The sequence below is a fragment of the Barbatula barbatula genome, assembly GCF_947034865.1.
Source record: "Barbatula barbatula genome assembly, chromosome: 5".
Lineage (NCBI taxonomy): Eukaryota > Metazoa > Chordata > Actinopteri > Cypriniformes > Nemacheilidae > Barbatula > Barbatula barbatula.
In genome coordinates this window covers 12,205,493-12,223,632 of record NC_136769.1, presented here as the reverse complement: position 1 = coordinate 12,223,632, position 18,140 = coordinate 12,205,493, and the positions used below count along the sequence as shown (strand labels likewise).

Below are 18,140 nucleotides of genomic sequence, written 5' to 3'. Positions count from 1 at the left end.
ACTATGAAACTATTTCATAGTTTGTTTCAGATTCATTTTGTTCATTTGTTCATGGTTTATTTGTTTCACCAGTCCCACTTGGCCCTAATGACAGTGGCTTCTATAATGAAAGAATATCATGGTTTACATTTATGTACAACATATGCGATAGCTAGTAAACATATCAGCCAAGAATTCTGCCTCTCTCTCTGTGGGAGTGACTGCTCATATCAGCAGCACTGGCTGTTTAAATGTGTCCTCTGAAAGGTGTCCTGAGATGCAACAGAGGTGACAACGTGAATCAAGCAATGAGGCACAAACAGTCACACTTAATGAAAGCTTTTGTTAAGTCTACAGCTGTTTTTTCCCTCCATGCTTCTGTGAGTCAGACCAGGTGACAGGTACAAGATAAAAATAGAGCGACGAGAGGAAGGAATCTTGAGAAAGGAAACAAACAAAAAACACTGTAAATATGCATATTTGCTTTTGCTTTGAATTATTGCAATGCCATTTTAAATGACTAATGTCTTAAATAGCCTATAACGCAAAATATGAGATAAATCTGAAGATTAATGCAAATGGTCTTTATCCAGAGACAGTTTTTGCATTGTTGAAAACATTACACCACAGACTCCAAATGTCCCATTTGTTATTTAAATTTATTCAACATTTCCAAAAGATAGAGTAGGACTGACAAACATAGCATAGAATTATTTCATTTACAACTTTATTATTTCTTGTATATCTTTGTAGAGGCATAGCTAAACGGGTCTGATGCATTCTCATTGGCTTTATATCACTTCTTTGACTGGCTTAAGTATAGAACATTTCTCAAACCAATAATGTGGCAAAGACGAAATACAGGTCATGCTCTGGTGTTGGTACAGACACACACGCACACACATGGGCACGCTTACGAAGAAAGCTCATTTGCACGCATTCATTCACCCCATAAGAATAAAATAATGTTGCATAAATATTTACGCTGCTGACTGAGTGACAGGTGAAGCCCCTCGACTTCCCTCTGTACTTTTCTTCCTCAGATATGCCCCCTCCACCCCACGTCAAAATCAATACAATTTTAGCAAATAGTCCTGAATATATCTGAATGTAAAGAGTCCTATTTCTTGATTTTAAAAGATGGGACCTCTTCTGTTGAAAGGGGAAACATTTAATTTATCAATTTTACATGAGCTAAAGTGCAGTGTAGTGATAATCATGTTGTAGTGTTTTTTGGGGGATGCAGAGGGGCGGGAGTTGGGCGAAAGGGGAGTTTAGGGTGAGTGCTAATTGACAAGGGAAGGGAAAGTAATGAAAATGGAGTGATAATGTTTTAAATGCCTGTAAGGAATAACATTCATCCACAAAGATCATTGACCACTGCAGTTTCAACAGAGTACCATACATACGAAATAATGCAGATTGAACCCAGTTACCAACAACAGTCAACAGGGGGTGCTGTGCCCAATGTAGAAGTAAGGAGCAATTGAATGCATCGTCCCAAATCTCATCTTTATGTTACTTGTCTTTGAGCCTTAGATTTTGAACAAAGCCTTTAAAATTAACATCCTTTCTTCCACAGGGAGTTAAGGACATTTTAACAACCTTCTTTTCTCAATAGATATCTGTAGTTGAGAAAGGTTTACTTAGGAGACACATTGAAGGACGATATTTATGTCACCCATGGAGCTTTGAAACAAGACAAACTGTCCTTTCAACAAATACTGTAAAAGAAAAAACTATTTATCACTTTATTTCCTTTTGCCAATCATCAGTGTGAAGAGAAGCTACTGAACCCTCATTCCACTGAGTCTCTACCATTTCAGTCTGATGAAAACTTAGGTGTGTGTTGAAGCAAGGGAAAAATCCATGTTAAATGAAGAATTGGGATGATAAATGCTCCATCCTTCACTTTTCTTTTTCCTTTTCTACATCTCTTTATTTTCCACAATTGTTTATTAATTCAGTCAGCGTAAAGAATGAAGCCGGAGAAGGTGCTGTATTTGTTGTTGTTGCCTCCGTGGGCTTTGCCCCCGTCCAGTTTGATGTAGACTTCGTCCCCGGCATCTAGATGCAGGATCACACTGTTAGAGGCGTAGTCATAGTTCTGATCGGCATCTTGAGCGATCGCACTGGCACGCACCTACATGAGAGAGAGAAACAGTAAATAATAGAAAGATAATGTCTGATCACACAGATGCTGCTAAATTTCATACACAGTTCACTCAAAACAGTCATTTTACTCACCTTCGAGTTGTTCCAAATCTGTATACATTTCTATGTTCTGTTGTACACAAAAGAAGATATTTTTAAGAATGCAGGTCAACAAACAGTTCTGGGGCACTTTTTACTACCATTGTAATGATTCCTACTACTATAGTAAATGGGGTCCAAGAACTGTTTGGTTACAAGCATTCGTCCAAACATCTTTCCCTGTGTTCAACCAAACAAATCAATGTATACAGGTTTGAAACAACTAGAGTAAGTAATTCATGACAGAATTGTCATTTTTGGGAGGACTATCCCTTTAAAGCACATCATTCATGGTAAGCGCTGGCAGTGCAGTTCACCAGAATGTAATTAGTAGAGTAGAAATGAGTAAAAATCTCCTAATTCGACTCGAATGCATAAAATCCCCAACCTCTGCAAAGGTCAAAATCTCCCTCATTAAACATGAAATATCAGAAATCCTCGGAGACGTAACCGTTTGACTCCAAAAATGCGCTCGCACACATTGACGCACAATTCAAATCGACGGTAACAGTTACTGTTCACCTGAGCGGGCAGAGAAAAGATTGAGACGTGAACAGATTTAATATGTGTGGATTTGTTCGAGTGTCACACGACAGCGTTTGGGAAATTGCTGCGGATTTCAGTAATCTGGTTGGTGAATTAAAGTTGGGGTTGGTGAGGGCATCAATATGTACAGCGGTGCACCAGCCAGCGTCTTTCTCTGTGTTTTGTGAACACGTTGGAAAAGCAATAAAAGTGACAGTCTGTCTTTTCTTCCAGTTCATTATGAGACAGAAAGTTGGGCTTCAAATAATTGTTAATGGTAGTTAAAAAGAGTGGACGGATGCATGCGTGTGGGATTGTTTTTTTGTGTCCTCGTGTTCTAGGCGACCTCTGGTCTGTCTTTAATTAAGAGTTGTGTTTTAAAGGTTTTCTCAGACCCGAGGGAGAGCTCCGTGGGCTGAGGTGTTACAGCGAAACCCCAATACGCTTTTATAATCAACAGCAGTGTATGTGGGGGAGTGCGTTCCTCCCACACAAAGTAACTCATGCTTACTGGAAATATTGATATCTAATAGAGAAAGAACGTTAATTCTAGAAGGGGAGTGGTCTGAAATTATCCTGCATACACTCTAAAAAAAAGGTGCTTCAAAAGGTTCTTTGTGCCATAGAAGAACCTTTTGGTTCCATAAAGAACCTTTAACACCTGAAGAACCTATCTTTTTCTTCAGATTATAACAAAGTAAGAAAGTGATGGTTCTTTAGAGAACCTTTGACTGAATGGTTCCTTGTGGAATCAAAAATGGTTATTCTATGGCATCGCTTTGAAGAACCTGTTAAGCACCTTTATTTTTAGACAGGCTGAGTGTAGATAAAATGTGAACAGGCAAATGCAACATCTTTAACTGCTCCTTTTATGCACGCTGACACACTAATGTTTTGTCTTTGTTAAAGCAAGAGGAGAACTTTGGAACTACGAAATCATTCCTGTGGTCTGAATGCCCCCAAAGAAGAGCCATTTTAGTTTCAAAAAGAACCTTTGGAAAGTTTCTTCAGATGTTAAAGGTTATTTATGGAACCATTTAGATAAAATAGGTTCTTCTGTGGCATCGTGAAGCACCTTTATTTTTGAAAGTTTAATCTTTCTTTTATTTGTGAGTTTACGTCTTTGCAGACCTATGTAGGCATTGTGCAACATGGCAGCTCATAGGTTTTGCAGCAGAGCTGGGATGTTTGTGTTGGTTGTGCAAATGGCGGGTTTGATTTGCCAGGCACACCTGTCCCATTGAAACGTCAGCCAATGTTTGAAGTTAAGCGCTTGTGTGGCCCTGTCTAATTTCATTCAGGCAAACAAACGCGACGTGGCTGTAAATACCCAGGCAGAGGGGATTCCCTGAGGTCAAGGCCATATGGATGTGTTGGGCTGTGGAACTGGGGCTGAACAAGGACATATTAGGATGCTTTGTTAAACTTCAGTGATAAAGCCATTTAAAAAATACTATAAATATTGTTAAGATATTTAAAAAGAGCCAATTCTGCCAATTCTTTGAAATCGAAATTCTGCTGCGTTTTTCAGTTTTGTGCAAAGGCAGTGCTTGCCAGAACGGCTCCATATTGATCAGACATTGTTTACTGAATATGCCAGTGTAAGAATGCTGCAGGACATGAGTGACATTGCCTTAAATTTCCCCTCTGTTTCAATGCCCATTTGCTGAGCCAGAGAGATCTGGAGCTCTCAATAATCCAGAGACGGGTTACAGCTCTCCTCAGGGAGACAGCGAGATCCGCAAACACAGCAGAGCCCTCTCATTAGTTTTCATTTTCAACTGAACGGCAGTGGGTGTGTCAGCGAGGGACTGTAATGTATTCTTTAATTATGATGGACAGAGTTCAGAGAAAGAAGAAATTAAGAGAAATGTGAACAGGCTATAAAAATATATAGGATCAGGGGTTAGTATTGTTGGTTGAAGCGTCTGCTCTGTACACCTGCAGTGTGATCTGTAAATACAGCAAAAATATTTGGACAAGTAAGCCACTATAAAAATATATTCATTTAATAGTGGTAAATACATAATCCTAAACTAAGTGGCATCGGCAAACATGATGCTAGAGTTTTCCTCAGAATGTTTTTTCACTTACTTTACTTTCAGCAGTAACCTTTAACCATCTGATTATTGTTAAATTACCCTTGAATAATTTACAAATTACTGTTCTGTCGTCAGTTAAAGGTTATAAAAGAAGCTATAAAAGAGCCTTAACATGTTCGTTTCCAGAAACCTTCTTTACGCTACATCTTTCTTTAGTTATACCTTAAGCTGTACCTTATCGTTAATATGTGTTTCCTGAAATGTTGTACCTTCTGTAAGTCATACCTCATCACTGTTAAGAGTTCACCCCGCTAGTGGCCACTGTGGAAAAAAGCTTCTTTACATCTCAGTCTATAAAAATAAAATTCTAAAGTTAAAAATACCAGTATATTGACGTGTTTTCATGCTAAGAATATAATCGTCTTTACACGGATGGTTCTTAGCTTTTTAATGATATTATCTAGATTAGGTGCTTCAGCAAGGCTACACAAAGAATTTGGAGTATACTGTATTTAAAAAGAAAGATTGTGGTATAAAGTTTAGTCACACTGCAGCAATACAGCAATTCTTTTTGGCTAAATCAAAGATGGTGCCATCCGTGGTGCATTTTAGAGCATTTCATTTGTAAAAAACCTGGCTACAATTTATGCTGCAATATATTATTATTATAATTATTATAGAAAAGTGAACCTGCCACTGCAGCAAATTCAGCAGCTTTTGGATCTTGGTCTAACTTTGTCCAGACAACCTCAACGGAACAGCCCCTAAATTCAGCTCCTTTTTCCTACTATAGCTGTTGATTATATGTTCTGCGTTCTGTGCTTTTATTGTGTAAATTATGACACTTATAGCAACATATATTATGACAAATAAGGGGTTCCCAAACAAAGGCATTTTTATTTTACTTGTCATGAATAAATAAGTTTACTTTCAATATCAATATACAGGCCTGCACAGTTATGGCATACTTGTTTATATTAATCACCTTGATATTGTAAGTGTGATTAATAAATAAACCAAATTGTTTTTTTCATCCTATGAGTCCTAATAAATGCAACTTCAGCTATTTCTAAAGTGCTTGTTTTATAAAGAACGCTGCTACCTCACATAACACAGTGAAGCAGTACCTGTATAGAGGTAATAGTTGATTGTCGAAAGATCGATATCCATTAATTCACAACCACTGCCATGGACAAGCTACTGGTAACGTGGGACGTAAGATAGTAACCTTCTAAGGTATAGTTCGGGAGACAAGCCTAGAAAAGGTATAACTGGAGTTAAGTTGTAACTTTAGAGTATTCGTAGCGTGCTAAGAGACAACGTTATCAGAAAACGCAGCCCAGATCAAGTAAAAGTGAATGGTTGAAATTTGCATATTTTATAGGCCATCAACAAATTTCTCCCCAATCGGAGCCCCAATGTAACCAACAGTGGAAAAAGTGTGAGTGGCTATTTACTTTGACCTACTAAGAAGTTAATTGGAACAAAAAATTAATCCATCTGTATGTTCATGAAGTGACTTGTGTTCAAAGTTTGTTTGAGACACTTTGCTATATAGCTGCATGATGGTTGGAATACTTGTAGGGCTGTCAATCGATTTAAATGTCAATAATATTAAGGCAGTGGCTATTTGTACTAAGTGTTGATGCTATTTACACTACGTTTAAATAGTAGTAGGTTCTGCTTACACTAAGTGAGAATAGTAGCATTTCTTAGCGATATGTTATTTACACTAGCAGAAAATAGCTGTATTTTCTTTGGAAAAAGTTGAAATTGTGGTTCGATGTTATTTACTTATAAATAGTGGCAGATAACGGTACTATTTGCACCTCAGTATTGTTGTGCATTAAACATTATGCAATAACAACAGAGTGTTAATCATTATATTTATACAAATTATTGAAATATTATTGAGATATTAAAGCCCTACAGCTACACCTACACCTACCCCTTACCTTACCCTAAACATATATGAATAACAATACATTTTAAGTCTTACATTTTTTTTATTGAAAACAAATGCCTTTGTGATCTGTAAGGTACTAGAAAAAGGTTAATGAGCGTTTTCATCAAGAGGTGGATTAGGAACCCGGTCTCCAGTGCCAAGCTATGCAGATTTTACCCCTCACACCACTGGAGTCGCTGTTTGAAATGGCGTCGTTCTAACACTTTCCCTATTCCAATCACATATCGGTGGGCGGAGCTAGCGCAAATAGACTCTGCCAACAAGGACGGGCTGATGGTGATGGTGATTAATAAGTGGAATTATCAATATTTAAAGAAAAAAGAACATTATAACACTTCATTTTATTATAAATCATTGTATTATCTTGGCGGACAGAAGCATTGATTACATATTACAAAAAGGGGCTTTAGAAGTTTGTTTTGTGTGTTTTATACAAGTCATATTTTTTGTTTTTGTGTGTTGCCTGTACAAACTGCAAATTCATCAAAACGTTATATATCAAGCATGATTAAAGGCATTCATTTTTTAGCGTCTTATTTGAATTAATAATGGAACGTATATATACGCTAAATTGGCAGCCCTTCAAGAAAACAATGTTTAAAAGACTTCAGTCAGCATTTTATTCTTAGAAAGTCCATATTAAGAGGTAAAGTTTGTTTTGGATGACACCCTTGATTGTGTAATGAAGCAACAGTAGAGCTATTGTGCTCTCTACAGCTTCTCATTATCATATAAAGACTATGTTGGTCAAATGAAAGAGGACTTTCTATTACCCAACCAAGATAACTCTCTGCTCTATAGTTTTTTATTCTCTATCTTTTTTTGAGTCATTGTTTACCTTCTTGATTAAATCTGTGACTCTAATATCGATGTGCAAACAAAGGCTGCTATTCTGACTCCATGGCGACGATCGTCCGGTGCATATTAATATAAAATAATCCGCCTTTAGCACACACACAGCCTGCGCAATGGCCTTATTAAAGGGTGAGCTCTTAGTGCCCAGGGAGTGCGTGGGATATGTTGGAGAAAATTTCGATGAAACATGTTTTAATCTTTTTTATTTTTAATATTAGCCTCCTCTGGGAGGCCGGACTTCCATCGCCGGCTGCGCATGGAAGTCATTTCAGACTAATTAAAAAACAATTGAAACGCCATTGAAATCCATGCTTGTAAAGTCTTATAAAGATTGAATGACAGATGTTGTGTTGTGTTTGATTTACAATATTGTTTGAGTGATTTTATTGTTAGAGCCGCGGCCGGAGCTACGAGGAGATGTAAAAAACTCAAACGCACAGAGCGTTTCAATTCGGCGTAACAGAAATCAAATAGAGAGACGGATACATCAATCGCCTCTTACAAGTACGCTGTAAATATTTCATTTATGATGCCCTCCAAGCATCTGCGTCAGGTGACTCGTAAACGAAATCGTTACCAAAGATTGTCATTGTGATAAACTTCTAGCTTCAACAAGGAGAGAAATAGCAGGAAAGAAAAGGACTGTGGAGGGAAATAAATGAGAGGTGGAGGGTTTAAGCATGAAACCGTGAACAAAGTTGGGCAAAGTCAAAGAATATAACTACAAAGACAGAGCTGGGCTTTAGGGATGTGTTACAGGGACAGACAGGCTGCATTTAGCGTTTCATACAGACAGAAACCGGCGGCCCCGCTCTGGCATGCAGCTGTTTGTCCCTGTTTTATAAGAGAGTTGCAATGAATATATGTCAGTGTGCTTATAGTTGTTCAGATGCACTGTATATGTCCTGTGTTTTAGAAATCTGTCATGGATGGCTTTTTGGAATTTCAAAGTCTGACTTCAAAGTCTATTTGGCCATTTACTGCTGCAGGTCTGAGGCATAAATGTGTAGAAATCACATTATCTGACATTATCTGGCACGCATCTTGCATTTAATTTTGTTATTTAATGCATCATTTTTCCTCTTATTCTAATTCTGCAGAGACATCCATAAGAAAGCTATTCATAGGCTGAATTCCCATAAGTGTAAACACCGTGGCTTAGTGGCATTATCAAAAACTCTGTTCTGAAGCGGAATGTTTGACCAATGGCAGCACATGAGGAAACTTGTTTATAAACAATTTTGCAGTAATGTTTGGTGACACTCGCAGCACATTAAGACACAATTCAGCCTCCAATATTTTAAAATAAAATGTCACCTCCTTCTTTGAGACCACTGCTTAATAAAGGATTAAACATGCTCTGATGAAAAGTACTGCCAGTGGATCTCCCTGCCATGATCTGATCTGTCTCACAACCATTTGATATATTTCACCTATTAATCCTGTTGGACACATCATGTGTTCTCCACATCCCCCTGTTTTCTTGCCTCATTTTATTTCAATGTGATTGACACCAGTTGACTCCCTGTACCCTTGCCTGTATTGCAAGATCAGATTGTGGTTCAATGAAAGCATACGTCGGCTTAAATTATTCTTAAAAGGTGGACTGTGAGCTGCATCTCTGATCGAGGCTTAGCGGAGCACTTCATACAGCGCTCGGAGAAAAATCCACTCACAGATGAGATGGTGCCAGATGCTTGCATGTTGCCGAGAACATCATAGACTTCTGTGTGCTGTTTTTTCACCTAATAGTGACGCAAACCTGATTAAAGACAAGATAAGTTGTGAAGAACAAAAGCGAAGGTGCCATGCTTTCATTTCCATCTGTCGCGCTACCACGCCGAGATACCCAGAGAGATTAATCTACCCAGCTGCTCTTTGTCTTGACAGCGATCTCCAGGAATGCTTAGAGAACGTTGCTATGATGTTTAAACAATGATTAGAACTGCTTGAAAGGAACGGGCAGAGGTGTTTGTGCAGAGAAATAAGGACAAAAGTGGTAAAAGAGAAATATTTTGATGAAACTTCAGAAGTGCTCATAATGAAGTTATTACTGAGAGTTTATAATAAAAATGTGATATGCTGATGGACATGATAGACGAGGGCCAGCTGGTTATAGAGATGAGGATGCCAGCAGCTCATGCCAGGCCAGCTTTCCTACGGTTGCTGACATTTGTGCACAAAAACAATTCTAAGCCTACATACGCACACACACACACACACACACACACACACACACACACACACACACACACACACACACACACAGTGACACTTAGTTATTGGGCTTCCACATCTTTGACATCATGACTATTCCAGTTTTTTGTGAAAAACATATCTAAAAAAATCAATGGAGATTACACTTAAAACAGCCATTTTTTGCTAGAGAAACATTTAAAAGCTGTATTTGTATAATTATACAATTTGATATTCACTGTTAACTTACTTTTTAGTGATTTCCTTTTAGCAAAAATATTGAACCTGAACTGTACAGTGTAAAACATTTTTTTTTCGCTTCAACTAAAAAACCTGGTTGCCTTTGAGTAACTTCAACTTAAAAATATTTTCTTGTTGAGTTGACTATACTCGTTGAGTTGACAAACATTTAAAGTTACATGAACTCGAAAAAAATAAGTAATCTTGTTGCTTTAAAATTTTAAGTTGAACCAACATTTTCTTTACAGTGCATCAAACACACTATACTACATCTGAAGCCTTTATAAAACAAAATATAAAGTATTCAGCATGTTATGAATTACTGGCTACATTGTAAAGCATAGACCGATCCAGAACCCATCTGATAACTTTATTATGTGAACATGTCTAAGAAAATGTTAAAAAGTTGATTTAGTCTATCCAGCAGCATAGGTTGACAGCGGCATTGTTCTCTTGAGCAGCACGTGGCGCTTCCTCCGCACACACACAAACAACATTGCAGATTCTCTTTTATCACCCATCAGGCTGATATGCATCCAGTACAATCAAAAAATAAATTGCAAACAAATATTGGTGATGTACATCTACAGTATGAAAAACAGATGTCATGTAAATAGATTCATTTTTTTAAATATCAGTCAATCTCAACTTGACCTCATGACCTCTTAAAGCCAAAAGTACTAAGCATCCAAGCCTGCACCTCTCACACTCAATAGAGACAGAGCCCCCGAAGGCGGAAATCCTAGAATCACCCAGGGCTTGCAAGATGTCTTGACCTCTGAGCTAACCGTATAGCTGCGAATGAAGCATCACACCACGTTATAAAGCATTATTGTGTGATAGAGCAGTCTCACCTCCTCTCATGGCTGTAATGAGGAGAGTGCAGTAATTCTGGTCTTTAGGGAGATTGAAGGAGAGGGAGAGAAAGATGAGGAGAGGGACCGAGGGATGCGAGCAAGGGAGAGACTCGTGGTTTCTGCTGCGGCATACATTTTTCATGAATTGCCCTATTCATCATTTGCCGCTCGGCGAATGACTGTTATCTTACAGTAGCTGTTGTTTATTTTCCGAGGTGAACGAGGTGTTAAACATGCACGCATGCACGCTGACTAATTCAACCGGGTAACTGGACTGAGCGCGGGAGACAGAGCGGAGGGATAATTCAGGGAGTGGAACGTTCATTGAAAACATAATTGAAGCTTCAAGGTGTTTACAGGGGAACTTTGCTGAGGACCAAGTTGTTATTCCCAGGGATGTGTTTAACACGATCGATGAGACGAGAGGGGGAGTGGGTATCAGTTTGAATGCATGTGTGTTCATTAAAAAAGAAGAGGGTCCTCTCATGAGTCATTGTCCTGCAGTCAATCAGAACGGGAGGCACAACTATTTTAACGCACGTATTCTACATATACGCCACAAAACAACACAGACAGCAGTACTGCTGGAGTCTCTCTGGGCTGGATATTTGACTGATGTGCATTTGAGGAACACTGCAGATACAGCTGAGGTGCCTAAGGACTATACTTTAAAAGTTAAGTTCCCCGTCTATAAATAAATGATGGATTCCACCGCAGTGCTTGCTCCATGTCACCCAGACACATCTGACACGCGTGGCATTTCCTAGCAGCGCGGGCAAATCCCGTTCTAATAACCGTACAGCACCCAATTAGGCTGGTTTTAATGTTCTGCTCCACCGGGTGACAAATTTAGTGTCCAATTAGACATCAGATCAGGGGCAAAGGCCCCGCCCCAGAGCCTCAACAGCTGATTAGAAAAAGCGAACAGCAGGAAAAGTGTGTTTGAGTGAAACACGAGTACACCCACTAACTCTAACACAAATTAACAAGCTGTTATTTAAGAGCACTGCTTATTGGACTTGTTAAAAGATGCTTCTGGAGATTATTTTGAGGATAACAAGTTTGCTTTAAAAGAACATCACTGAAAAGACAACTGAAAGATTTTGTATTCAGTTTATATGTGAACTTTTTCTGTTACATTTTTTCTGTTGATCTTGGGGCTGTTTTGCCTCCAGCAACATGTTACCTGTCCGTCTCTGTGTGGATGAACAACATCCCATTTATGTACCGTGTGTAATTAAACACAATTTATTTTCGAGGCTCTAATAACTGAACATTGAACTGTGTAATTAAAAACATGCCTCTGAAAAACATTTTCCCTGCTCCAGATGGTGAAGAGTGTTTTTCTGCTTTTGTGGATACACACATTCACACAACATACACTTAAGTATTGCTTCAACTCTTCTTGGTCTTATTAACACATATTTAGTGCATGTTAGCATAATTATTATCTGTGCACACGGTATAAAATGCTTTTTTGAGAATATGATTCAATTCTCTGCTGTCATATTTTAATATTTAGTCGGTTTTTTTATGGACACATTTTTACTGTAACACTATTCATTTAAAGTGATAGTTTAGCCAATAATAAAAGTTCTGTAATCATTTACTCAACCTCTTGTCATTTCAAACCTGTATGACTTTCTTTCTTCCACAGAACACAAAGAAGATATTTAGAAAAATGTTTACCCCCATTCATTTGCATTTGTTCTGTGGCCATACAATAGAAGTGAAATGTGACCAGTGCTGTTCGGTTACCAAAGTCCTTCAAAACATCTTCTTTTGTGTTCTGCGGAAGAAACAAAGTTGTACGTGTTTGAATTGACAAGAGGGTGAGAATTTTTCTCTGGTGAAAATTTACTATATTCTGTGTTTGCGAATATAAAAAAATGTCGCTTTGGATAAGTGTCTGCCAAATACATATATGTAAATATATACAGTATGTCTTATGGTTTAGAAAGTAATATAGAATTTCTTGTTTAATAAGAGATCAAATACAAACTAAACCATACTGCAGTGTCATGCGAACACTGCGAAACTTATTTAGTGTCTTAGAGTATAAATCAGCTGTAAACCAAACAACTAAATCTTTGTAAAACACACATACATATGTGTGTGCGCACGCTAGTGCGAGTGTGGTCTAAGACAGCAAGATTATTCACAAGGATCCTCTTGAGAAACACAGAGTGCCTGGATGCATTTGCTTATAATGAAGTCAGAATGGGTTTGGGTGGATTAATGACAATATCAACAGAAGGAACACAAGGACAGGTGCCAGCGCAATCTGGATTGAGTTCAAAGTTTTTAATTACGATTAAAAAGAATCCTTGGCACACTGCAGGCGCCTTTTCTTTCCCCAGCCTTTTATTTTTCGCTCCCTTCCCTCTCCTTTATCACATTTGAAGCGAAATTCCCATTAAAGCCGTTAAATTTGCAGGGCCAGTGGAATTTCAAACGGAAATCATGGGCATCTGTACACGTCCATCTGGCAAAATGCTTTTATTTGGGGAAAACATTTGGCAAATTCAGGAAGAAGTTATGATAGAGAAGAATAAACAGAAGGAGCTTGGGAAGTGGAGTGGAAATGGATTAAATGAATTGCATCCTGTGTGTGTGTGTGTGTGTGTGTGCATGCGTGCGTGCGTGCGTGCGTGCGTGCGTGCGTGCGTGCGTGCGTGCGTGCGTGCGTGCGTGTGTGTGTGCGTGAAATCTATAAAACACAAGCAAAACTATCTACTACCTCCACACAAACACTAAGCACACATTGAAATCTGAAGGGAACACAAATATTCTTTATTTTCAGTCTAGTCACCCAAACGTACACCTCTCACACCAGCTGTGTGTGTGTGTTTGTATGGTTAGTGGCCACTTGAATAATAGAGGAAGTCCACAGAGGTGCAGCAGACTAGCTGAAAGTCTGTCAGTACTCCATCACTGCCATTCAGAAACCCTACTTTAATACTCTTTCAATAAGAGCCACAGCAACTAAGTTTAACAATGAAAGCTTGTTTTAAACTCTTAAGCAAAACGTGTGACTCCACAACCATGCATCCAACAGCAGTTTCCTTAAAGTCCCGTCAACTCTCTCACACACATCTCTGCAGTTCCTCTCACAGCGGTTTAATAAGTGAAGCAGTAACCACTTTATAAAGATTAGCTTACTCTCAAAAGAAAGTCCCGTCTCCTATGTCTGCCTAAAGTGTCTGTAAAGATGGTCTCTAGAGATCAGGACCCATTGTGTTCAACAGACGGTGCTTTACAACAACATATGCTCTCCTTCCCCGATGCTGTTTCTTCACACACTCCATAAATGCAACTGGGCTTCCAACAGTTTTTGCCTGCTCTTGCCTTTAGTGTCTTTCTTTTATGGTTTTGCTTAGGAAATCTTGTCAGGGCACAGAAAACAAAGAAATCTAAAGCAGCAGAAAAGCTCCCCCTGTAACCAACTTTTAGCAAGTATACACATTAACGGTGCTTGCAGTCTCTACGGGACACTTTCTCGGGGGTGTTTTTTCAAATTATCCCTGCTTTGCAAGCCTGTGTTTCTAGATTAAAACATTATGAATCAAATCAAAAGTGCTGATGTCATTTTAGAGGAGAAGATCAAGATCAGATATGGCAATAAGGGGATCTAGGAAAATGTGTCTTGTCTCTCCAAAAAGTATGTTCGGTTTAATCTAATAAAGTACTTTTGTAAATGTAATGATAAAAGAGAAATATGAGCAATGAGCCAGAAAGAGAGATATTGGGGAATAGAGGCATTTTAATTCGAAGTGATGGTTATCTCTCTATTGGACAGTAAAACGTCTGTCTGTCTTCTCTCTTTGACCATCCTTTGGTGTAAGTTGAACTATTTCCTTTAAGAGACGCTGCTGGATGTGCTCGTGTCTGTAATTGTATTTATCTGGCTGAAATATCACCTGTCTTTCGAAAGCGCCGGTTGCCGCGGCAACGCTGCGTCCGGCGCGGGTTGACCTCCAGGCCACATAAAGACTAAAAACATACGCGCCCTTCAGGTGATGCTCTTCTCACCCCATTTTCAGTTCCAATAGTTTGTTGTCTCTCTCTCACATCGGTTAAATAGGCAAATATAAATGTTACTGTATACTTCGCTAGTGCTGTCAGGCAAATGGTTGTTTTTATTCATGCGCCTACAAAGACCTTCAACCGAGATTTTCTAACTCGCTCATGGCACCTCATAATGTTTGAACATTTGTGTGTTATTTGGCAAAACGCAAACAAAATCACGCAGAACAATGATGTCCGTTAAAAAGCACTAAAGCGAGCATAAATATGAGGCAGATCCGAACAGAAATTTCGTTTTGTAAAAACAAAAGTAGTTTTTTAACAGCACCTTTTAACGCATATTGATACTTTTAAAATAATAATGTTGTTGTTTTATTTTTGTTGTTATTCTTAAATATTAAGTTATCGAATATCAGTTCCACCAAGCTAAGATTTATTTCAGTTTATTTTCGTGACCTGAAATAAGATTGACGTTGAGAGCCATTAAAACAAAGCGCAAACATTTATAAAGGATTGTGTTCTTGTGAACACAAATGGAAATTGTTTGAATAGCTAATGACAGGTCAGGTGTAGACAGGAAACTAAATGGAATGAAATATATCCATAAATATATCGACAGTCTTCCCGTTTGCGTGCCGCAGAACTCGGACGACACTCACGTGCACTTTCGCCCAACTTAGAGACCCGCGCGCCACACAGCTCCAGCAGCCACGAATGAATATATTAGACCTCCGCTATTTATGGATATTTTTAGATCTTTACACAACGCGTTTTTTAATCATAAAAACAACCCAAACTGTAGAACAGGCGCGCACTTTAATGGAAAGATAGAATATTACAGGGAATAAAAGAGATCACATTAAATATCCGGAACACACTTAATGTCGCCTGTCTTTCTCTTACAAGTTCATGAAGTTTCAGGATTTCTGTCAGATCGTTGCATTTTCTTCTGCGTCCCACCAATGCGTGTTCCGTGTAAAACAAAATCTTACGTGATACAATTTAAAACCAATGAGTTGGACCTAAAACCATCGAAATATTGATAATTACAGTTAATACCCTTTTTAGGCATCTAGACCAAGGCTGCTTCTTAGATGATATTTTTGAAACACATGCGATGTCTGAAACATTTATTAGGAAGTTTGTAGCGGCAAAGTTTATGCCTGTTACATGCAAAGGGAATTCTATAAGAGGCACAGAGACTATATCTGTCCTCTGTTAACGGGGACACGCGCTCAATGTCAGCGTGCATTCAGCGCGTCTCAACACGCCGGGTGTGTGCGACGCCGCAGCTGTGCGAACTTCACCCTCATGCTCTGGGGGGACGAAAAACACACAGCAGATGTTATCGCTTCTTCCACCAGTTTCACGCGAATAAATAAAAAAAGAGGAGAGAGCGAAACCAAAGGGATATAGAGGACGCGTAACAGTCTCGACTGTCCTCTGTGGGGTCATTTTTAACAGTTTAATTAATTTGAGGTCCGCGCTGCGAAAACCAGCTCCACCAGCGTATATCGCCCGACCACACACACATATACACACGCAATAATTAAAACAAGAAATATAAATAAATATAGAACTACGTGAGTATGAAGTGTAGTGTATGAAATGAAAGACTAAATATGAAATATTCATATTTTAATTATAGAAAGAGCATGCAATAGCTCATCTCTCAATGGCAAACAATTGCACTGCTCAAAAATGTTTAGAATCAGAAGCGGGACTACTAACATGTATCATGCAAATCTGCAAAAGAGCACAGGTGCACAGACAAGAAAAAAACCCCGGCACTCACCTGTCCGTTTTTGCACAGGTCAGCCCACATGCTGGTTCCATCTCCACCCCTCATCAGAACGTGGTAGATGAAGAAATATGTGCCGGGTACGCTGCAGATAAACTTGCCTGAACTGCCATCGTAGTTGTTGCCAAGGTTGGTCACTACATCGTCAAACTTGAGAATCTCATAGCCCTCGTGTGGGTTCTTCAGTCCCGCGTAGAAAGCCACTCGTGGGTGTGTGTTGTACGTAACTGTGCTGATAGGTCCATCGTTGCCCAGACTCAAAACCCCGCTTCGGCCCCTGTCCCACTGGTCCCCCGGGGGCCCCATTGGACCCGGGGGCCCTGGCTCCCCTGGTGGCCCCGGAGGTCCCGGTTTGCCTGGCCGGCCCGGCTTCCCCTGTGGCCCCTGGAGGAGCGTGGAGGGTGGAGGCATGTTGCTGTGGTCGGCCAAAGCCTCAGCCTCGGCCTGCACAGAAGAGCCAGTGCTGGCGATGCCTGTGGTGGTGCCCTTGTTCTGGTATGGGTCGCACACCATTCGACAGGTACCCAGCATCTCGTAGTGGCTGTTGTCATTGCTTACGGAGCTGACCAGCACAGGGATGAGCACCACCAGCACCAGCACCAGCATGACCCCAACAGCGGCCGCAACCAGGGTCTTCCTGCCCAGGCTGAGGCGCGGGAGTGGCTGGGCAGCCAGCGTGGGTCTGCCGGGAGCCGAAATGGTGACTGCTGGAGAAGAGGTGACCGCAGAAAAAGAGACAGATAGATAGTGGGGTGCGAGGGGTCCGGGCCCTAGGATCCCAAATGTGAGGAGGAGACAGAGACCCACATGCACACACCCTCACACACTTGCCAAGCTCCGTTCACACCCTGGTTTGCTCACTGGATTCGTTGAGCTGATAGGAAAGAGTCTCTTACAGATCCTGCATCCGCTCGCTCACACACTCAGTCCACACATACATACACACGCATACAAATACACTCACACACTCTTCCAAAAAGTCGTTCCCATTGCCTGGTAGAGAGAGTTGCATCACGTGGTTATGAAGAGAATGAGGAACAGCAGAGGCAGCAACGAGAAAGAGAGTATGAAGCCAGCGAGCGAGTGTGCATATGTGAGTGAAGGACAGCGAGGGAGAGAGTGAAAGAGAGTGAGCAGCAGATGTACAAGAGAGGAGGAGAGATAGGGTATGTTTGCAGAGGCGTTTTCTCAGACTGAGGGTTTTATACTGAGTAACCCCTCCACTCTCTCTCTCCCTTCTCTCTCTCTCTCTCTCTCTCTCTCTCTCTCTCTCTCTCTCTCTCTCTCTTCTCTCTCTCTCTCTCTCCGTCACAGCAATACCAGCCAGGCGAACGAAGCAAAAGTAACCAAGAGAAGAGGAGGGGACACCACAGCAAAATATAAAAAGTAAAAATACATTT

At 40.0% G+C, this 18,140-nt stretch overlaps 1 protein-coding gene across 1 annotated transcript; it reads right to left on the bottom strand.

The window, feature by feature from the left end:
• Positions 1–620: 620 nt before the first annotated feature.
• On the bottom strand, positions 621–17,917 carry c1ql1l2 (complement component 1, q subcomponent-like 1-like 2). Its single transcript, XM_079455856.1, has 2 exons — positions 16,735–17,917; positions 621–2,122 (listed from the first exon to the last, which is right to left on the bottom strand). The coding sequence occupies exons 1-2, from the start codon at positions 17,344–17,346 to the stop codon at positions 1,943–1,945; spliced, it is 792 nt and encodes a 263-aa protein (XP_079311982.1). The 5' UTR covers positions 17,347–17,917; the 3' UTR covers positions 621–1,942.
• Between the last annotated feature and the right edge of the window lie 223 nt (positions 17,918–18,140).